Consider the following 24,060-nt stretch of genomic DNA (forward strand, 5'->3'; position numbering starts at 1 on the left):
GGACAAGAGCAACAGCAGCCAGGCTTTTTGGCAATTTTGTGGCACTCTCGAAGAGCAGCAGCCCTCCCTACTACTTCTCTGCCACCCACAGTTTAAGAAAGGCTCGCTGTACATTTATAGGCAGATCATTTTTACTGCAGTATAACTCACCCTTTTGTGCTATCCAAATAGAGAGCTGACCTTAAAACAAACACAAAGCTATGGCTATACATTTGTACTGTCTTAACATTTGCAGTTCCAGTCAAACAGCAAAGCTCTGCAATCACCTGACAGCCTCTGTCCCAACAAGTTTCTACAATCTAGCTGTAAGATAAGAACTGAATGCAAAGTACAGGTGGAGGAAACACAAGGCAGCAATGATATTTTATTCAGTGTCTTTCATGTACTTGGGAACACGCTGAATGAAAGAAATGTATGAATGTTGTCAGCAGAAATAAGACTGAAATAGTGATGGTGCAGATAAGAAAAAAACCATACATCAGTATATTTAACCCTGGCTTTTGTGCTTCCTATGAAGTTAGTTTACAAACAGCTCCCTGTTCATGCCACAACATAAGCAGATGTTTACACCACGTAAGTTGTTTGTTAGGCTACTTCTGGTTGTCCACAACACAATATATTCCTACTGCACATCTTTAAAACCTCTTTTTTCCAAAGCCCAGAATCATTCTCATCCTACCCAGCAAAACAAGGTTTGGGTTTTGTTTCTGCTTTTGTTAGGTGTCATTAAAGGGCACATATGATGAGAAGCTTACAGCATATGTATCTGGCAAAACACTTTTGTTCAGGATGCTGGAATTCCAGAAACAATCACATCTAAAACTGTTTAAGACATGAACAACAGTTTGTGTATACTTCCATTACTTTAGGTTGCTTTAGGCTATTTAATATGGCTCACATACAGGAAGCAAGAAGTTTGCAGGGAAAACTGAACTATCCCACTGCATCAGAAGAAAGAAATCTGATTTACTTTATGTATTTCTTTAAAGGTAGCCAGAACAGCTGTTTATACCTGTTTGGTGGTAACTTACCTTGTGATGTTCTTAGTCACCTCACTTTTCAGCAGTCTGCACTGGGGATTTTAGTCCTAATTTGTAAACAGCAACTCCAGAAACGAAACACAACACTGATGTTCTCCAATACAACTGCTTACAAATTCACTACAGATTTTATAAGTGGAACATTTTTGTGCTCCGATTTATAATGCTGTAACTCTGCTTAAACTTCATAGGCTTTGAGAAGGCCTCTTGGATATGTACTGAGTGCTTTAGTTTCAGCTATTGTATCTCAATATTATTGGAGAAAACTTTCCTTGCTTTTAAGCCAAGCTTTCCCTAAGGAGGTTGATCAGAATTTGACACAGCTCTCTCTTCACAGATGACAAAAGAGCAGTGAGAAAATTCAGCTCAATAGTGTAACAAATATTAATCACAGTTAAACTTATCGCTGTCATGGCCACAATATTTGTTTTGCAGGTAATTTAAATTGCTCATCCAAATTTTATAAAAGCTCATTAAGCAAATTTTATAATGTTCAATTCCTAGTCATAAAGGACACCATGTGTGCTAAGCTATTTTAAACGCAAGACAAATTTCAAAGGAAGACTCTCACTATGAATATCATTGTTTTGCCTTAAATCTAAACTGAATGTCTCTTCTCTCTATATGGGACAGGCTCTGCAGGTGGCCCAAGAGAGGCAAGCCTGTTTCTAAATTGTCACTGTTTAGGAGAAAACTAAAAGTAAACTGCCTAAAAATCACTCACCTATCACCTGAGTTCTCTCTTTTGTGCTCAAGATTTAAGACAAATAAATTATGTCAGCAGCCTTTGTTATGCAGACCAAACTTGCAAAACTGAAGTACCTGTACATGAAGCTGAGATTTTCATCCATGGCTTCAAAACCATATGGCTATGCTAACTTCTGGCTTTAATACACTGAAGAAAAATACTAGTTCTGAGACTAAGCATCAATGCATCCTATACTGAGTGAAATAGAAGTGATGAAAATGCTTCGTAAGAATGCCGTCATTACAGTCTGATGGTTACAGCAGAGTCATAAAATTCAGGATGCTCGTATAGGACGGATCATAACGTCCTCACATATCAAAGTTTTTCTCAGTAACATTCAATAAACTTTACATTGAAGCACTCTGTGAAGCACTCTAATCTACAAAATGCTCAAAAAGAGCAGCTCTGCTAATTAACCATTTCTATTGGTGGGTGCTGGAATTCTGCGCCGTAAAACAGAGGCACTTTCCCAGAGTAACATCTTCACAAGCAACTTATACCAGCAACCTAAAGGTATTTTCCTCAGGTATGCATCATTATGGGATGCCCTAGCTATATTGGGATTCTCACCTTCTGAATCTAGAAAGAATTAACTTTCAGAGTTATGCTATCCAGCAACCCAGTGCACAAGTTTTTACTAACACATCACAAGTGACAATGTGCACACTCTTTTTAACTAATTGCCTAAAACGTAGAAGTAGACATCCTCTAACTGCAGCACTGGGAGACAGGAAACTGGGAACAATAGAATTCCAATACTGACTTCCTCTCTGAAGGGTTTCCCTTAATCATGGGTGCCACAACACGTATCTACCTCAAACATCCAATATTTCCCCTTGAAAGGCCCACCCCCATCCCCCCAAAGGGTATATAATTTCAACAGACACGTTCACTTGGAAGAAGCTTTCCACACCAGAAACCTGTCTTCCTGATGAGTTGTTCTAGGAGATTTCAGCAAAAGCATTCCCCTGGGGCTTTTAAAGAAAGAATGCCCTTTTTTGCTCATGTTGAAAAATTTTGGTGACCTTTCCCCTGAGAAGACAAGCATTCCCAGGCTGACTAGCAGGGACATGAACCATATCCTCACGTCTAAAGGAGGGACAGTAGCAGATTCAAACATAATGGAGACTTTGTTTCTGAGAGTATGCCTTTTGCTGTCTGTGTAAATTCCCCTATATTTTACCTTTTAGGGGGATGAGATGGGGAGGAGAAACCCCTCAAATTCACATATCCTCAACAGCAATTTCTAGAAATGGTCCTTTGCAAGGTTCAGCTCAGGTTTCACAAGGGTTTAACCCACAATGGCCATTCTTAGGTGCTGCCAGTGACATCTGGTTCAGATCTTATCCTCTGAAGCAAGAGCAGCAAAAAGATTGTTCCTGTGTCTCAGTGACTCTCTGCAAACCTTACACTGTACAGAGAAACACGCTGCGCAATTTCAGGGCAGAGGAGACATAAAGGAGTACTCCAGAAAGATGCGAAGAACAAAATGGGAACAAAGCTTGGGGGACACCAGCAGATGGAGACTGAATGTTAACAGAACTTAAGAGGGCAGAAAAATTAGGAATATGATGAAAATGTTGTCAGACCTGCCAAGTGAACTATGAAGAGAGATCTGGAGTCAGCAGAGACTAAAAACATGGGAAAGATAAATACTAAAAAGTAAAAATCACATAAGGAAATGAGACAATATATACTGACAGGGGATAAGGATGGGATTTATGGAGAGAAGACTTATGACAGATAGGTAGAGAGATCGTAGGTAGAAGGCGGGGCAGAGGAGAATGGGACTTTCTCAAATGAGGAGTCTTAAGTATAAAAAGATGGAGCCAGGGACAAAAGATATGGAAGGGAGATAGGACAAAGACTTCAATTAGTCCAGTAGGGATGGTTTAAAAAAAAAAAAAAAAAGACTAATTTGGAATCAAAGGGTAGAGGAACTTATTCACATAAATGAAGTCTCCCAGATTTCAGACTGAGTTCAAGATTCCTGAAGATCAACCTCTGTTTGCATCAAATATTTGTGAAATGCACTGACAATGCATGCTTCATTCCCCTCTAGCTACTGTACAGATACCAAAGACTTTTTACTTATATTATTTTACTGATAGCGGATCTTGTACCAAGACTGAGGTCCATGCTGTGGCTCTAGATGTTCTCAACAAGCTGATATCACTATGATGGTATTTAATGTAAAATGACAGATGCAAGCGTTGTAACAGTGCATTTGCATTATTCCTTCATTTTGCAAAGATAAAACACAAATGTGGATGGCTACTAGCCATTGTACAAATTACAAATGTGGGCTTCTAACTCCTATGAACTGCAAGGGCAAAACACAGTTTTATTACAAATTCTGAGACAGCATTCTATTCAGGAGTAAAAAAAAGTTACTTGAGTAAGTGACTCTAAGGGAAGGTTATGCCTATTGTAACTACATGATTACTTGAAAAAGTCAGGGTAGGTCCTGAAGAGGAGAAGGTCAGTGAGTTCTGCCCTGGCCAGTACACCTGTCAGAATGACACAAGCAGGAAGAAGAGATATCCGATTTCTCATCACAAACTTGCCCAAAACAAGCTTCAAGCTGCACTCATTGAAAACTTTAATTATCCTTAACAGATCATCTGATAAAACATAGCAAATGATGGAAAAGTTCTATCTTTGTTGAAATGCTTGCCTGTGCAAGAGTCACGGCAGTGTGCCTCAAAACAATCATAACTCATCCAGGTCATACACAAAATGGCTGTACTGGCTAGAAAAACAGTTGGGTTTTAATGCATATCCTGGAGCAAAGGGTGCCAAATAGCACCTGTGCAGCCTCCTCTCACTCATTTTAAGCCCATTGAATACTTCTTATCAGCAGTTTAAAAGAAAGCTGCAGAACCTCAGCAGGTCTCCAGTATAATTTAAAAATCACATTAACCATGTCCCATGAATTCAATTTCTACTTCTGTCTACCAGCTTGGCACTGTCAACATCACCCAGACACTCAAAAGGCCTGGAAGTTATGTCTTTTTAGTTTATTTTTATTTATTTATTTATCAATGACCTAACAGCATTAGGTCAATATAAGTATCAAAAAGGGCAAAATTCTATTTTTACTTCAGGCATGATAACTCCATGTTCTAAGGACAACACAGGTTGAAAGGACACTGCCCAAAATACTGTGCTAGGCTAACTCTTACCGAGCTGACTTCTGTCAGTATGACTAGTTCCAGGATCCTACATGCAATTTCACATCATCCATATTAATGGCTCATTTGTGTGCAGGTAGTCCTGGGAACCAGTTCCAGGCACACTAAGGGCAAGAAGGTAATCAAGAACAGTCATCAGGGGTTCGCCAAGGGAAAGTTGACCAGTATGATAACCTTTTAACTATAAAACAACTGGCTTGGTATATCAGTGGAAAGCAATGGATATTGCCTCCCTTGACTTCAGAAAGGCTTTTAACTTCTTAAGATCCTCACACACAAGTTGAAGAAGTATGAACTGGATAAGCAGACACTAAGTTTGACTGAAAACTGGCTAAGCAGACAGGACCTGAGCGTGGTGTTCACAGGCACAAAATCTAGTTGGAGGTCAGTGGTTAGTGGTATAACCTAGGGGCTAATACTGTATTCCGTCTTGTTTAATGTATTCATTAATGATCTGGATAATGGGAAAGAGTACGAATATATTAAAAAAACCTCTAAGCCAAAAAAAACCCCAATAGCCCCCCCGAAACTAATTTAAAACAAAAAATCTTCCCAATCCTCAAAAATCTAAAAAACCAAACATATAACCCCCATCCCACAAAACACCCCACTCCCGAAAATAAAAACAAACCAAAAACCTTGACTGTGACAAGCGAACATGACTTGCTTTACCCCAGAAATGTAGAGCATAGATTCATGGATGTGAGTTTTGACACCTTCTCAGTTCCAGCTCTAAAACCTGTTTCAAAGTACTGGAAACAGTGAGAACATGTTCTTTCTGAGTATGTTTCCACTTTCTACGGAGAACATCTCCCAAATCCCCTCTACCAGAGGACAAAAAGCAATAGACTAGATCTATACTGACAGTTCTCAGCTGGGTGTAGAGGGTGATTAAAATAGTACTTGTTTGTTTTTCCCTTTTTGTTCTTATGCCATCCTGACATCTCTTATGGGGGTTGTCTTGCTTCTCTTTCTTCTTCCCTCTGTCAAAAAAACCCAAAACCACCCTGAAAAAAACCCCAACCCTTCTTTACTATTTTTAGACTGTGTACATAAGCTTCGAGGGTCCTGGTGGACAACAAGCTGTCCATGAGACAGCAGTGTGCCCTTGTGCCCAAGAAGGCCAATGGTATCCTGGGGTGCATTAGGAAGAGCATTTCCAGTAGGTCAAAAGAGGTGATCCTGCACCTCTACTCAGCCCTAGTGAGGCCCCTTCTGGAGTGTTGTGTCCAGTTCTGGGCTCCTAAGTACAAGAGGGACATTGAACTCCTGAAGCAAGCCCAGCAAGAAGGCTGCGAAGATGATTAGGAACCAAGCACTAGGGCGAGAGGCAACAGGCAGAAACTGATGCTCCAGAAGTTCCACCTGAACATAAAGAAGAAATTCTTTACTGTGCAGGTGACTGTGCACTAGAACAGATTGCCCAGAGGGTTGTGGTGTCTCCCTCACTGGAGATATTCAAGGACCATATGGACAATTCTGTGCCTTGCGCTCTAGGATGACCCTGCTTGAGCAGGGAGGTTGAACCAAATGACTCCCTCCACTTGTGGTTCCTTCCAACATTACTCATTCTGTGATATTCTACTGCAGCTGCAAACTTGCTAGAGAGTTCCAGTTCCAACCAATCTCGCATTTTAACTTTCCACTTCCTGGGTTTTCCCTAATTTCCTTATATTGTTTTCCCTCTAATGATTTTCTCTCTCTCCACTTACCACTGATTCATTTGCTTATGCTTTCTTCCACCAGCTCCCACCTTCATATATCTCTTCAGCTCCCACACACTCCTAGGGCAGCAGTTGCCCTTTGACCTCTCTCCAGCTCCCCTTTTCCCATTCTCATCCCATTTCCTAACCAGTTGCCAAATCTGATCCACGTTTATCTGGAAAATGAAGCTGCTTCCCTTCATCTTAGTTTGGCTCAGCACCAGGTATCTGCCTGCCAAACTAAATGGCCTCAAGTCACAGAGGTGCAGATAATCAAGCCCTATAAGGCTACAGCACTTCTACAGATGTCTGTGGAGTATTCCCAACCTCCTCACAACCTCCACCCTTGCTTAGGTAAATTACTGCAGCATTGCTAAGGTAACTTGTGGAGAAAGGAATCCTGAGAAACATATGAAATGGACTCTTCTGTAATGTCCAGTCACACCCGAGAAGAAGAACATTCTGCACAGGCTGAGGCAGCTGGTTCCCCACTGTCCTTAACATCTGGGAAGCAGCTCCTTTGAACACCTTGGATCCTCAGCACCTACCTAAGAAAAGCCCCACTGCCAACTATTCCATCTCTCAAATAAGCTGTGCAGTGCCACACCAAGCTTTCAAGATTCATTATTAGTTGCTGCAGGAAATAGGCTTGGGCATTTCACAGGTTCATAATTCCTCCAATTCTTTCCTAATTAGAAGTGCATTTGCCTTATTTAATCTACATCTACCGTAGTGATGCTTAAACTATTTTCTAGAAAGCATTTACTGGTCTTCCCACTTGTAAACAGAAAATCTGCTTCAAGATTTTAATTATTGTTTTCAGTTTCTCAAGTTGTACAGTTTACTGCATAGGTGGACGAGTGAGGGCTAAGGTTTCTAAAACCTTACATGGAAGTCATGCTGGTGACTGGTGACTACACATAGAAGCTGACTTGGTTCTGCAGCATCTGACAACTTTAAACACTTCAAAATGAAACTTGGGCAACAGTTGAATGTAGTAAAACAGCACTAGCTATGGAAACCAATGCAGTCTTGCAGAAAAAGCCACCTTTATGTGAACTTAGGGGGCTGGGGTGTTTAATCACGATGTGCATTTGTGTTATCAAAGCTTTCCCCACTACTGCTTGGGGGATCAGGTGGGTTGGAGCTGTGGGTGGGGAGAGTATCTCCGGCTGGCTGATATTTCCTTTTTCAGGTGACCACATACACCTACCTAGAGTTCTAAGTTCTACAAACAGTGCATTAAACATGTGCCTCCCAAGAAACCCTTCTCTGTGGGCTAAGTACATTGACTACTAACAATACCCAAGGGACTTAATTGTCATCTTCAAAAATATAAAACAACATGATTCAGATGGCACAGCCATGAGTATATGGAGTGAAAACAACAATCCACAGAAGGACTCATCCATATTTTTTCCTGTACTAGAAAGGGGAAATAAAATGTACTGTTAGGATGGGGATTGGACAAAAATTTCATTGTTGCTAATAAATGCTACACTCACTTATTAGCAACATTACTTCAGAATTAGTATTACAGAAAACAATTCCTTCATATAACAGTCAAACAAGAGTATTTTTCAGCAAATAAAAATGCCATATTCAATACTACAGGCCAAGGACACAGGAAGAACAGACTGCAACCATGAGCTGCATGAAATGGAGGGAGGGAAAGGCAGGAAAGAACTTGCAGGACTAGGACTTGGAGGCAGAGGGATGGAATAATCAATAAGTAAGACCCTTTAGGTAAAGCCTTTAAAGGGGCATTTACAGCTGTCTTGTTTGCTTCTTGCTATATATTCCAGGATACAGAGCAATATACATTCTTTTGTAAGCATAAAAAGTTTTGTTACTGCAAAGAGTTTATCACTCTTTGTTCATTAGGGCTGCCAACTGTAGGATTTTTTTTCCGTTATTTTTTCATTAATTTATAGTAACAGCTTAGAATTATCTAATCAAACAAAAACTAGAAATACACTAGAACAATGATATTACACTGGTTTATAAAGACCAACAAATGCCAGTTCCACTGTCAAGACCATCTGTCCTGCTGTGAAATCAAACAATATAAAAATGGCATTATGGAACAGTTAACACCATTCTAACCAAGACCCCTACCTTGACAATGCTTTTTAGATCCTGCACATACATCCTCTCTGTCTCCAGAATCTCTTGGACAACTCTGTCTACGTAGAGAAGCTTCGGACTGGTGGGCTCTGTGACGAGGGACATTGCACAGTTTTTGCTCGCTCCTCTTGGTTCTACTTTCCTTGGCATGCTTGGCCTTTTTTCAAGGCTTTCCTCAGGATCCTCTTGCTCAACAGCGGAGTTTTCGCATGTCTTATTGCTGGAAAATCGCCTGGCGGGGACCAGTTCTAGCTTGATGGCACCAGTTTCTTTATCCTGGTTGAACAAACCCAAGTGGCTGTTGGAAACCAAGGTCATTCTGCTTCCAAAGGAGCAGTGACTGTCCCGGGAGGATGCAGAGGAGGAAGTCGAACTAAAGCTGACAGGACGGTCACTGTCTGACAGGTCCATGGTGTTTTTTTCACAGTAGCGGAAAGGTCTGTTCTCCTTGTGCAAATCTTCCCCTTTCGTCTTGGAGTCAAGCGCCTCTGTCACAGTTGGTACAACATGAAGAGGCAAGTGGAAGTCATCTAAATAAACAAACAGAAGTGAGTTTACTGGTGCTGCCCCACATAACACAGAAGTTGCCAGCAGACCATTTAAAGCCTTTTGCATAAAAAACTGCCACAACACTATTTTAACTAAAAGACAACCAAAACAATATGATTTGGGGGTCACTGTGACTCTAACACTTTTTAGGTGGTGGGGATCCCCCACTGAGGGCTACAACAGAGGCATCACATCCCTCCTGTTCACATGTATGTCTCTGGCACATCCTTCTTGTGCCAGCATGCTAGGCTTGCTGCTTGCACAGGCACTGCTCAGGCTCAGCACAGGAGAAAAATGGGACTCACAGATTTTCCCTAAAGTTAAAAAAACCCACTCGACTCTGTTGGGAGCAGTCTGCTGTCTCCAGCTGAGCACTGATAATGGTTTGGGAGGTTTGGAAAACTCAAGAAACACACAGTGATGTCAGAAAGTGTCTTTTGTTTTGAATTCTGTAAGGCCAACAGTCAAACAAAAACTAAAAGCAGTTACGAATTACCAGCTCTGTGGCTTGTACAAAAACACTAAAAGTGTAATGATTTCCCAGTGAAAATAATGTAGTTTCTGAAGAAAGAGTCCCTGCAGGAAAGAGTACTGCCAAATAATTCAGTTTTCTACTGGGAAAATAAATCATTCTAAAACTGTTCTTCTCCAGCCAGAATATTACCCCCTGCTGAACTGACCTAAAGCTGTTTTTCAGATCAGTGCAACAACAAAATAAGATGTCTGTCTTCCTGTCGGCATTTCAATTCTGCTTTATTTTCATCGCCAAAATGCCCTGCAGGACACTGTCCACAATGCAATGCAGATTTGTCTCTGGCCAAGTTGTGTGTGATGCAGCATGAGAATCTACAAAAGCAGCTGCAGATAAAATCAATACTTCAAGACTTCATTTCTGTAAGAACTGTCCACCCAAAAAAATCTTGCCTCGACTTTCAGAATTTCAGAATATCTGTTCTGTGAAAAAGGGAACCTTGTGACAATTTAGGAAGAAAAGCAATACTGAAGCTACCCATAGAGTGGGTAGCTTAGTCCTTATTTTAGTTCAGTGACAACCTCACTTTTCAAAAATCATACCAGCAATTACAGCTCTAGACAACAGTTTCAGTAAAGAAACCCTAAAGCTGCAAATCAAACCCGCCCAGCCTTTAAGGTGGCCCTTCTTGAACTGAGGCAGACTTGCTACGCAATTACAAGCAGAAACCTCCTGGACATACGGCTCATGCAACTGTCAGAGCAGGGGGAGAATTTCATTCAAAGCAGAAAGCAACTCTCTCATTTTTCAAAATCAATCCAAAGCAAACAGAAATAAAATCCCAGAGAAGCATGTTTTGATTTATTTGGTCTATCTTGAATGCATAAGATTTTATTTGTATGTGAGTAATTAATAGTGCCATTTCAGTGATGATGGTATTAGCTTTTTCTTAAGGAGAAGTATTGCCCTCAAGGTGATGCATGGAATTAAACAGAGTAATTTGCTCATTACATGGGTTAGAAATTGGTCATTGGATTAAAAAACTAATTTGCCACCTCTGTACCCCTGGTTTTACCTTGTAGTCCAAAAATCTATAGCCTTTCTTTGTGCCAGGTTCTTCTAGCTTTGCAGCATAGAAGCATATTTTCTTACCCTTTTTCAATAAACCACATCAAGTACCAACTCCAAAATAAAATATAAAGCAGTAAACCCAGAAAAAAATTAAAACTGAAAATGCAGTGAAGTTCTCATGTTTCCAAAGGGGTACAGACAGTGATGTTTGCCTTCCTATTACTTGCGATAAGAAAGAATACATTTTTGATAAGAAAGAATGTATTTTTGCTATCAGTTTTGGATTATTTTTCACGTTTAAGTTAGAAAGCACAATGTTGCTGTGCAGATGAATGAAAAATGCCCCCCTTGAAAAATGCACAGGACAAACAAGATAACAGAGATGTATGGTCAGTCTTCGTGAATGAAGATTTGGGAAAGGTCTTTACCCTTCGAGCCTGCGCAGTGGATTTTTTAGGTGAGACACAGTGTGCGCTGAGCTGAGCCCACCCTTTAATCCTAAGGTTCATCTGCCGGGGCCGAGCAAGCTTGGACGGTGGCAGTGAGGTCCTCAGGATGCAGGTTTGTTTAGAGTGACCTTCTCTTTGATGGATGGCCTTACAGGGCTGACGAGCTTCCATCTGCCCGGGGGAGTTTCCCTGACCGGGAATCGAACCTGACCTGCAGCGATGAGAGTGCTGCATCCTAACCACTAGACCACCAGGGGTCCCCATAACAGGGATACCCTTCTGATAACTTACTCCAAGATATTTTGCTAAAATTACATGACAAAGAAACACCTGATTAGCCATACTTAGGGGGGAAATAAAGGATTGCTGTGAAGTTCTGTTACCCCACACTCTTTTCGTCCTGTTTCACTGATATGCGGTCTGCCTCTCAGATAATAACCTGAAGGCATTAATATGTAGCATTTGCTTTGCAAGTACTGTCAGGCTCATTAACATGAAAAAACTCAAAACACAATTCATGTCGATGACATTAGAATCAGAAAAAATGTTAAAAGTAGTTTTACAGAAGCATCATACCCAGAAGCATTGGGAGATCTTAACATGTTTTAGAGAAGCAAACCAAACAAACCCACTTATTTTCTTGTTTAATGACAATGTCATTCTTCATCAAAAAAACCAAGAATTAGCTGTAATAGTTAAAATGGGCTTGCAACCCAGGCATGCAACATGATTGACTCAAGTTCCTCCATTTTTTTATACAAATTAATATTCCTGTATGCTTCTATATAAATTACACCAAAGTATTCGCTACTTGGTCTGTTTTGTCCTCAAAGCCTCATCCTGACTATTAACTTCAAAAGTTACTTTTTACTTCATTCTTATTCCTTTCCCAGCCAGGTGTAAATTGGTCCTTCAGCTTCTCTGGGGAGAACTTTTGTTAAAATTTTGTCCATTATACCTCCAACCAGCAAAGCACGTTTCTCAGGGCCCAGTCTGATGGCACAGAAGTCCAGTGCTCCTGCAGAGCAGCAGTTAGGCACCTAGGCAGCTGGTGCACCTGGCAAAAAGGCAGGTCACAGGGGACTGGGGATTTCAGCATGTCACAGAACCAGGAAGCAGTTCCCTTTCCCCAGCTAGCAGGTCCTGTATCAAACACCCTGATTGCGAAAATCAGAACTTGGGGACACACTCTGGCTCTGCCAACCTCTCAATTTCTGCCTCGGGTACAGGCAGCTGTTACAAATCCATAGCCCTTCCCAATGACATAGGATCTGTAAATGTTCCAAGGCTTCACAGATTCATCTTCAGAAACCCCTCTGAGACTAGGCAACATTGTACTCGGCACTGGTGAGGTCCTGTGTTTAGTTTTGGGCCCCTCACTACAAGAAAGACACTGAGGTGCTGAAGTGTGTCCAGAGAAGGGCAATGGAGCTGGTGAAGAGGAGCAACTGAGGGAGCTGGGGGTGTCTAGAAAAGGAGCCTCAGAGGAGACCTTATCGTTCTCTACAACTACCTGAAAGGAGATTGTATCAAGGCGGGGGTCGGTCTCTTCTCCCAAATAACAAGTGATAGGACGAGAGGAAACAGCCTCAAGTTGCACCAGGGAAGATTTAAATTGGATATTAGGAAAAATTTCTTCACCAAAAGGGCTGTCAAGCACTGGAATAGGCTGCCCAGGGAAACGGTGGAGTCACCATCCCTGGAGGTATTTAAAAGGCATGTAGATGTGGCATTTGTTGACATGGTTTAGTGGTGGACTTGTCATTGTTGGGCTAATGGTTGGACTCAATTATCTTAGAATCATTTAGGTTGGAAAATAACCCCCCCCCCCCCCCCCGCTTTTAAAATCGGGAACAGAGTTTTTAGATGATTTCTGCAGTCATCAGTGCATCAGAAAAGGCAGCAGCTGAATTGAGTTCACTGCCACAGACACGTGCCCATCCTCTTTTCTCTCAGGGTCTACATTTGACTTTTCAGAGCTCTAGTACAGTTTTACTCCACAGTTGTACTGCAAAGTAACTTTACTCTTGCACCAGCTACCTAAGGTCTGTACCAGCTAGCTGGTTGGTGCAAAATTTGCAAGTGAATTAATGAAAGTGAGGGGAGAGTAAACAGTCTCCCCCAGGATGGCTCTCTATGAATCATACCTGACCCAGTGCCTTTGCAAACCCTTTAACCTTTTACAAATTTCTGTCTTTCATACTATATAAAGCAAGCCATTTGTCCCATATCCTGTGGAACTGACTTACAAGCCCCCTCCCTCCAATCCCCCAGTTTCAGCAGCAGCACCAGTGGGTAGATGCACTCATCAAAACAGTGCTGCAAACAGTGTGTGTAATTGTAGGTACCCCCAGAGCCTGCAGAGGCACATGCTCTGAGCAAGTCTTGTATACCATGACCCACATCTGGCCCGGTTCACTGCTTTTTTTGTTAGGCTTTCTTTTGGTTACTGAACCTTTTCAAGGATGAACCAAAATAATATTGAGAACTTTTGTCAGCTGTGAATAATGGTATTTAACTCAGTCTGGGGAGAAAAGAAAAAGAAATATTCAATTTGCATACTTTAATTAAGGAATAACAGTAATTACTTGTTAGTTCAGCACTGAAAGGAGGATAATTACTACTTGTCCCTACTCAGAAGGAAACACACTCCCCAAACAAGGTCATTTCTTGTTTGTGCCTTTGCATTAATTCAGTTAGTCTCTCCCCCTTCCCAGACCCTGCAAACCTCCCTGCTCCTGCATCACACACGCACAAGGGCATGGCACGACCCCAGAGCACTCCCCAGCAAAAACAATTACATGTTCCTATTCTACTGACATGCAAGGCCAAGAAATATCTGCATTTCATCCCAACAGGTAACTCTAACATTAGTTACAACACTGAAGGCACATGCAAAGCAACCATCTTGGCATATCTCATGTTTTCAGTGTGCAGTCATAAACAAGCTCTCACCAAAAATGCATACCCTTCTTCTATTACTTGCTTTTCTTTAACCTCTTCCTGTAACTATATTCATAGTAATGATAAATGGTTTTCCATTATCTCTCCAGCTTTGGCTATGCTAGAACATTAGCACACAATGAGAGATAAAGTTCTTTGTATTTAAATATAAAATTGACTTAAAGATCCTCAAGTCCTATCTAAATATAGGTGTTTATTCCTCCAAGTTGTTTACTGCACGTGATGTTTTAAGAAATACGAATCGCACAACAAAAAACTCACAAGTCAATTTATATTCATGATTAGCATTGTTGTTGTCTTTCTCCTGGCATGAAAAAGAGCACATCAGATGTTATCTACAATGACAACATTACCAGAAATTACACTATTCACATCCTTTGGAAGTTTAGCTACAGAAAAAGTGATGAGACTACAAGAAATATCTTTCCTGTTTTTCCCTTGAGATATTTTCATATTTCAGACAAAGCATTCATACTGTGGATACAATTAAGCAAATTTGTCCAGAACAATTTCTACATCCAATATCACATTCAAAATGCAACACAGGAATTTAGAAACAAACATAAATGTTCTACAGACTCCTGACCGAGAAAGATTAAATTAAATTACAGGAATCCCAGGTTATTTTAAATACATATCCTCATATCCTCTGCTCTGAATACTGTCCAAGTGAAGGTCAGCAGATTTTAATCACTAAATTTTGTATATGAACGCATATCAGTTCTAAAACTAACACCCTCTGTGAACAAAATCACATTAGAGAGCTACAATATTTGCAGGATTACATCTCTAGTCTGGACTGTCACAAATGATACTCTGCCAAGTATTTTAACTGAACTTTGAGGAACAGAAATCTCATTTATTAAAAATCTCACAACAAGGGAAAAAAGTCACCAACTAATGTGCTTCTGTCTGTCAAATTACTGTCCCCCTGCCCCCGCTCCCTGCAATACTTAAAGCAGAATAGCTTCTGTCACAATCAAGCATGCTAATATACGAGAACATTATCGCAAGGGAAAATCCTCTGCGACAGTATCTCACCACTGAAGAATGTCTTCGGCTCCTTGCACCCAGGATTAAAAAGTCCCCTCTATTTTTCCAATCCTCTCAAAGAACCCATGACCTACCTGTGTGGTAGATGAGAGGCGCGGGCTCTGACTTCAGCTGTTCCCGAATTAGCTCACTGGGCACTCAGGTAAAATGAGAAGCTCTTACTAGTCTGTACAGCTCCTTCGCCAGAAATATTGCATGAGTCAGCTTTTATCTATCAAAACTCTAAACACAAAGGCTTTACAGAAACCTGATTCACAACTTTCTCACCGCCTTTTCCCCAGTGCACCGACAGTCTTAGGCATCACTAAGAGCTTTAAATGAAACATGACATCATGCAATTCAGGGACAGGACAATGGGCATCACTGTGGGTAACTTTAAATGCACACTTCACTGAGCAACACCCATTAACTTCCATTTTTCCAGGCACAACACTGTGAAAACATCAAATAGAGTCCCCACTTCCACAGCATTTATTACACTTTTCTCCTTGATTTGCAGACAATATCGATACACATGTAAAGCAAATAAATCACCCGCTGCTATTGCGAAACTTCTGTGTTTATGTTAAAAAGTCCCATGAACTTGTAGTGTAATAGGATGATCCTCAGCACTAGAATCATTCTGGATCTTATTCTGCCCTAACATAAACAGGAACAGGCTTTTGCAGAGTGCTTGCAATGCTTCAGTGGTTTTTTTTAAGAGCAAGAGGAAAGACTTTCAGAAAAAAATGTGAAAACCAAACCATCAAGTGCTCTGTGCTAAATCACAATGAAGCAAAGTAAAAGGGAAAAAAATGAAGAGAGAGGACACAGTGAGAGGAGAAACAGGAGAAAAGTTGAAGAACAGAGACAAGGAGAAAAAAGGATATAGACTGGTGCTAACCGGTGAGAAAGCTGACATCTCCTTGGCCTGTGGAGAGGGTGGTGGCATTTCTATCTTGGAGCTAGGAGGCAAAAGAAATCAGAAGAGTTCCCAGATGCTGGCACTACTTTCCATGTGTGTTCTCAGAGCTGCATGCTCAAACCTAGCCCACAAAGAGGCACTATCTTTAAAATCACACTTGAAATTCACTACCTCTATCCTTGTATATAACATGGCCTCGGCTTCATTCAGAGTTTTCCTAAAGAGCACAGTCCTTGAACAACGCCTTTCAGCAGGAAACTGGAGGTAGAAAAGGAAATGAAGACAGCCTTGAGACCATTTGCAAAGCTGTAAAACACTTTGATCTGAACGTCAGGGCTCTTGGGGTGAAAGTCCCTTTTACCCAGGCTAAAAGATCAGGTGTTTACAGCCTGTTGCCATGCTGACACATTTCAGATCATTAAGACATGCTCTCTCTTGTATATATTCTCCTGTAGTTTTTGAGGATTTTGTTAAAACTTACATATTTACATTAAAAGATCTTTTTGCAAGATCTGTGCAAAATACTTTAGACAAAGCTACCACATATCTGTAAGTCTCGGACACACTTGCAGGTGCAGGATGGCCAACACTAGCCCCAAAGTTCTCAGTACCCACAATGCAGTACCCAGGTACTCAAATCAATTGAATGTAGCAAATTTACCACACATTTGCTATGCTCCACATTCACACGTTTCTATCAGAAGCTAATGATTCACCCCTCTAGACCTCTGCTTCCTCACACCTCGTGCCCACCTTGCCTACAGAGTTTTTCTTATCTGTATGTCTTATGAGATACAAATAATACTCACAGCTTCATCATTTAGCAATGACAAACCTGAACTCTGAAGGCTCAGTGACAGTGTTTCACATCTGTTTCAGCAGGCTAGGTAAAAGTAGGGGCTGCAGCAATGCAGTGTGAGCTTCAGCCACTGGTCTGAACTGGCAGAGTTAGCTCTCATGAGCATTACTGTGGGTAGAGGAAAGAGAAGATCCTTATTTCTCTCTGCCTTGTTTTGTCATCTCTGCACACCCACATCTGACCTTAGCTCTCCCTTCCATCCCCATGTATAAGTCAGCAGAAGTTACCCCCATACAGTGAGACTTCCTCAAGAACAACCTCCATCACTTTAAACACACATAGCACTGAGAGCTATCAGTGCAGAAGACTAGAAATGAAAAGCCTTCTAGTTTTACTAATGAAACAAACGAAACAGGACACTGATGTGCAGCAGGCTGGCCTCTCTTCTGATTTTATAACATTTCATATATTCTGTTTATCTGCATTATATTTTAGAAGTTGTATGCGTGTCTCTGCCCCATCTCCTGCTCCCTCCAATTGTATGCAGTGGCATAAGACCCCACTTTTAGTGTATCAGGTTTAAGATTTGAGAAGGGTGACCTCTTTTTATTTTGGAACAAGGCTTTGATTTTTCTAAACTTGAACAGTAAGTTTATAAAAGTGAAGAATTATGTTATTCTATAGTTCCCAACTGGCTAAAGATTTACTGAAGAAATAAGTTATCCTCAGCAAAATAAAAAAAAAAAACAACCCTGTAACTCAACCACAAGGTACATTCAGGCTAAAGGACACACTGACATCTTCTCTGGAAGTGCAATGTAGTGTATTAATAACTCTCTGCAATGCAGTAGCTATTTAATCTGTATACAGTACTGCAGAGATACCTAACAAAAGGAACAAGCTATCACATCCTGCTGATGTACTGCAACACAAATAAAGCATACGAATCCAATGCTCCATTTATGGGCCTTTTAAAAGAATTGTTTACCATCTTCTTGTGAATTTTGATGGCTTGCTTCTCTCCTATTAAAAAAAAAAGGTACAGGTCTAATCTTTTCTAAATCAGAGCAAATGAAAATTTAGTGAAGACTTGTAGGTATGAATGCATATGGAGGAGTAATACTACAGACAACAAGGAGGAGTAACACCCTAGATGACAAACAATCAAAGCTTTTGCATCCTTTTCTTCTCTGTCCATATTGTCATTTAGTGAAGAAGCGTAAACAGTTACTGTTCAACATGATGCTTGTGTGAATGTTTTACACTCAAGCTTTAGTGCTGGAATGAAAATCTACATGGACTCTTCTTTCCACTCAGCACCACACAGGATCAGGCCTTGCTGCTGGCACATTACTAGCACCTTTCCATGCTATGCTATATCACTGTAACAGTGCTTGGACATCAGGTCTGGTTTCTACTTCTTCCTGTTCTAATCTACTGCTCTGAGCAAATGTCCCCATCACTAGAGCATGTAACATACTACTGTTTTCAACTTCATCTAAACCAGCTCAAATCGCTGCTGAAGTTCAAAACCTTTCAAAGCCCGCTGCAGCATGAGCACATGGGATATCTTGGCTAGGCACCCCCACCATAGCATACAACACTTGTTGTTTTACCAAGAACACTGGGAGGTTTTTAAGATTAAAAAATGTTATCTGTCTCTCACTGTAAAGTCACATTCACACCTTTGAGAGTGATACACAGTTTCAGTAGAAGGAAACATAGCATTAGGAATCTTTCTTGCTAGTTACAGTGAAAATTTCATTGTGTGACCCTAAAGAAGGCATCTTTTTACAACTCATACCTTTCAATTTAACAAGAACTTGTAACTACAGTACCTAGCACAAACAGATCAGGTCTTTTAAACTCGTTTTAACAGCCTGTTGTTTGCTTCTGCCACTGAATTTTCTGTTGACTTCCAAATCTTTACAGTTAAAACATGAAACAAAAGATATTTTGTAAAAGCCAGTTTCCTGAAACAGCTGACACTGTTAGATGCCAAATAGAAGTGAGTTCGGAAGCTTCAAATAATTGATGTTTTTCTTTAAATACAGCTAAATGATCTCTCCCATTTTATTTTCAACTGAAGACACTTACTGAAACCTCCTCTGCACCTCAGGAAGTTTAGCGACTAGAATTTTGAAACAGAACTGAAATAGTAGCGGCAGACTCCTCCTAACAGATGTTCACATTTCCAATAAAAGAAAAGCTTTCTTCTGTGTTTCTTCTCTTGAATAAAAATACAAGCTGCAGAATGCAGTATTCATGTTTACATCTTGGGGAGAAGAATCTTTAAATTCTGCCCAGGTTAGAACTAAGACATATTGATTGTCTGTCTCCACCACAGACTGGCTCTGGCATTCAAGTCATCATTTGGTTTCTTATGCTCACCATCTTAAAAAGGAACATTAAGTCTTGGTTTTTAAGATGACATTACAACAGTAAGCAAACAGCTCTTTCAAAACCCAGTTCGATAGGAATGTATTCAATGGCAGTTAAAGGACTTGGGTTTAATAAATGACTGCAACAGATTTTTACAGCATAAAATAATCAGTATATTAAAATCTTATAACCCTTTAAATGAAAATAAATAAAAAGAAATAAAGCAGGTGTTCAAGTCCAAAGGAGTACAAAACATCCCGTGCCTTCTCACTATATTGCTTCTACAGCTAAATATGGAACTTTACATAAATAAGGTCAAGAAGACTAAGATTGCCAAATGGCAACAAAATAACTGGTCACAGCAGAAAAGTCAAAAGGTATCTTATTGCTGCCACATATAACGGATCTTTAAAAATGCAGGTACCCCAAATCTTCATTTTTTATTTTCTACTGATGAACCTATTACATTCAGACTGCTGTTCACTTTGATTTGATCCTTCTAAATGGTCCATTAGAGTATGGAGGGAAATCTGCACTTTTAAAGCATGGGCATCATGTTTTGAGCCTTTCCTGTTCAATGTCTTTAACCTGTTGCAGTACAGAGAACATACAGTGCCACCAGAAAATGAAGCTTCCCTTTCTTATCATTAAGCTTTCAGGAGTGTCTGTGAAAGCCACTCCAATAGATCCGTGTTTGTGATGAAGAACTGGTTTCACAATGTTTTCAGAGTTGCTTTAAGGCCCTTCTGCAGTGTGTGCTATACTTCCTACTACTTTTTTGCTGTTATTTCATGAAGACAAACCACTGAGAACAAAATTCCTATCTCAAACAAACAATACTTTCCATAGAGTTTTTATATGCAAGAAGCAAAGCATGAATTGAGGTTGACATCACTGTAATGTCAGTGTACAGAGCAGTATAGCCTCTGTGCCCATATACAGATGGTGTTAATGCCTGGAACACTTATTGACATATCAGTATTCAAGATTAACAGTGACAACAGTCACACTTTAGAAGCCACAGGGCAAGAGGCAAACAGATCAGAGGCCTAGGCTTGGTTACAGTGAACATTTGGTGCACAATTCACAGCAATTGACTTAGTGAGTCATAAGTCTTTCTCTGTACTTTCTTATCAGAACAATAAAATGCTTAATTTGAAGCAGTCATTTTATTAAAGCTATATATATATATCTCTATATTGCAGAGTCCCTATTGTCCTCTTTACCAACAGCTTTAGAAAAATAATCCTATCGACTTGAAAGTATTAAAATTCTCTTAACATTCCTATTCAGAGATATTTTAATTGAATTTTATAAACATGTAACACCATACAAAGAAAGTCAGTAAAAAAAAAAAGATTTCTACTGAACATTGGATTTATTATGTAATTTTTGTCAATCTGGAGGAGAAAAACTGACAAATACAAAAAAGAGAGAGGCATGAAACCTCATTCTTAAAAGTATACCACTATGTGTTTTACAGCAAGGTAGACAAAATGTAAAACATTCACAAAAAGACATCAGATAACTGCCTGCTATCATCCTTCCGCTTTCCTGACTTTTGTAGTCAGTACCATATTACATCTCTTTTGAAGCCTTCAGACACTTCTACACTGGCTAGTTTTCAGAGTTCTTGCAAACTATAATAAACAACATTTAAAGCCGTCCATGTGGCCCAAACACTGCCAGTATTCAGTAAACAACTCAGATGAGCCTTCTCAATGTTTAGATCAGAGACAGGGAAAACAGACACTTAGACTCCTATTTAAATCCTGTTAGTACAGCTAAAGGAGTAATTTTTCTCAGATTTCTCCTTTATGCTGTATCTTTCTTCCAAGACAGGGACATTGAATCCCACCATTTTCCTTGTTTGGGTTTTCCGCTTGCTTGTTTTCCATGAAAAAGGGGTAGCAAATCCTTCCTTACTTAAATATTAGAGTTGGAATGCAAATCAAATTCTCAAATCCAAAACACACAGCCTGGACTTGGAGAAACTTGGCCACAAAGGCTAATTTTGTGGTCTAATATGAGGGGAGGGGGGGGGCTGAGGAGGGGAGGATGTATTAACTCTGTAGTGGAAATGCAGGGTTTTCCCAGAAAGCCACACTAAAAAACAATTCCTTTTGTTGTTCCTGTTTATAGAGAGAACATCAATGCTTTCTCAACTCCATACCCTACACACACGGGACCTTACAAGGTAATTCATTTAAGAGCCGTTCTCACAACTTAGCCAGAGTGTCAGTTTATTTTAAAAAAACTTCACACAGTAAAACATTTATTTTCTTCCAAAACCTGTGATCAAATTTAGACCATTAAGCTGTAAATCCTCAGTGAAATAACTTCTGTTATGTCCATGCTTTTCCTTAAATTCAAATGTCACTTTCTACCTTCCCTCGGGGAAAGCTTTCACTTAACATCCAACCATGAAACTCATCAAGAGGGAAAAAAATCCTCCCCCCCCCCCCTTCTTGTCTTCTCCCACGGGCACACTGCTGAGCTGTAAGATCCCTGCAGGGGACTCGCCACATACAAGCATGAAGCTGGTAGAGCAAAGGAGCCGGGAGCAATGGCTAACTGCCCCCAGGCTTCTTCCAGCCCTCTTGCAAGGAGGCTACAAGCTGAAAATCAGTTTCCCTCGGTCTGCCCCGACATCCCAAGAGCTCCGACTTTTCACAGCTAAACAATGCTGCGCATTCACTATTGAGCCCTGAGGCGCAGAGACACACCAAGAGGCCACTACATTGGTATTATTCAACTACTTTCAGCCTGTTACCACAGCTATTAGCTGGCGTGCTCACTTTTCAAATCTTCATCTCTTTGGAAACCCTGACTACCATTATTTTATTACAAAGAGGCATAGGTTAAAAGAAGTTTAGTTAGGCAGTTCCCTCCCCTCCCCTTTGGCATTACCTATAATGTATTACTCACACAGGCAGAATTTCAGTAAGAAGGTTTCACTTTTACAGTTATATAGAAATTCTGTCACTATTGAAGCGTTTCATTAACAAAAACTTCAGCAAAAGATTTGTGATGTTTATGTAATTAAATCAGTAATAGAGTGAAAACACAGGACCAGCCATAACAATTTAGTAAGATTCTTGAACCGAATCAGTTTGCAAATTTCATTAGCTTTATCAGCAAAACAGAAGAATGGTGGGTTTACTCACTTTTTTCTTTTTTTGCCATAATTTCTCTATACAGACCTGGATGAAATCAGCTATATTTATTTCTGCATCCAAAAACATCTATCTCTCAATACGGTAGGCCATAAGAATGGCTATATCCTTCCCCAGGCAAAGTAACATGAGAGTAAAAGATGTCCCTTTTGCATTGATCAGTCTTGATTTGTAGAGCACCAAAAGATATTAAAATTTCCGCTTTGATGATTTTTCAGTAAATACATGTTCTTTATAACGTAAAACTAAAGGACTTGAAACACTTTAAACTATGTACAGACCCTGCCAATTACAAATTCATTGCAAAATATTCTGAAGGTTAGAAAAACAATCTGGAAGAAACATTCCCGTCTTGATGAAATTAGAGCAAAGTTCTTTGAAAACAATGACAAAGGCATCTAGCACTGAAGGCCTGAACAATATATAGCAAGAACAGTTAAACTGACTGTGATCATATTGCTGCCTTTTACATGGCAACTGCTACACCTGATCTTGACCCAGAACAATGCAACATCAAAAACTGAAAGAGCTTCACAGCTAAACTGTAACATGTATGTGTATGTTGATGGACAGAAGAGAAGCTACCAATGGTAAGAGATCTTCAAGGGCAAAATTACCAGAGACTGGTAAAACGCATCTCCCAAAAACCACAGCAGAGATCCACTGGAATTATTAAGAAGAGGCTTCAACATCAGTAATCCCCTTTGCCCTTTAAGGTGCAATAATATAAAGTTATTTTTAGGACTTGATGACCAGCATTGACACAAACTGTGTTTCTAGAAGTAAGCCATTTAGCTTACCAGAAGACTGTACAAACGCTAATACAGTTTGGTCACTACATTTAAAATATGCTGATATACGTTATATATGTGTTTTATTCCTGACTTACTCATGCCTAAGGAAGAAGAATATTCTTCTAACACGGAAAATCCTACTAAAAAGTCCTAATGCTGCTGATAACTTGTTGATTACACTTTTGCATCTGCCAGTAACTCTACAACGGAAGAATACTGCACAGAGAGGAATGTGGGAGGATGAAAGCCTAGGAAAGCAAGAATGGAATGCCTAGCCACTCTTAACCAGTCACCACTGCCAATTTATAAGATTTTGAATTGAGGTCTTCCATTTTATCGATTTTCTTAGCAGTAACACACTAACACTGACATACAGGCATGGGAGCAAAATAAGTATTATAGGGATTTGCTATATTTGTTAGTGGGGGGACCATAAGGTTTTTTTCGTTACCAGGTTCCATATACCCTGAAAAGGATAGTTCAAACTCCAAGTCCCACTATGTCAGCACTGTCTCTCACATCTAGAGGTGGCAAGAAGCATATTTAAGATAAAAGACCTGATAATCACCATTAGCAAACAGGAAAACAATTATGCAGTATGCACTGAGTGTGTTATATTGGAGCCCACCATTTTC

The 24,060-nt window shown here is 40.1% G+C and overlaps 1 protein-coding gene across 5 annotated transcripts in view; it reads right to left on the reverse strand.

Moving 5' to 3' along the window:
• The window catches only part of PLEKHG1 (pleckstrin homology and RhoGEF domain containing G1), a 127,917-nt gene that overhangs the window by 38,466 nt on the left and 65,391 nt on the right, over nucleotides 1-24,060 (reverse strand). For 4 of the 5 annotated variants that reach the window (XM_027633993.1, XM_027633992.1, XM_027633994.1 and 1 more), the window contains one exon: nucleotides 8,804-9,342. In XM_027633993.1, the coding sequence (XP_027489794.1) occupies nucleotides 8,804-9,342 (539 nt within the window). Of the gene's footprint in view, nucleotides 1-8,803; nucleotides 9,343-15,444; nucleotides 15,543-24,060 lie in introns of those variants that run through there. The other variant, XM_027633996.1, reaches the window with a different exon arrangement.

The sequence above is a fragment of the Corapipo altera genome, unplaced genomic scaffold, assembly GCF_003945725.1.
Source record: "Corapipo altera isolate COAL_440 unplaced genomic scaffold, ASM394572v1 2b, whole genome shotgun sequence".
Lineage (NCBI taxonomy): Eukaryota > Metazoa > Chordata > Aves > Passeriformes > Pipridae > Corapipo > Corapipo altera.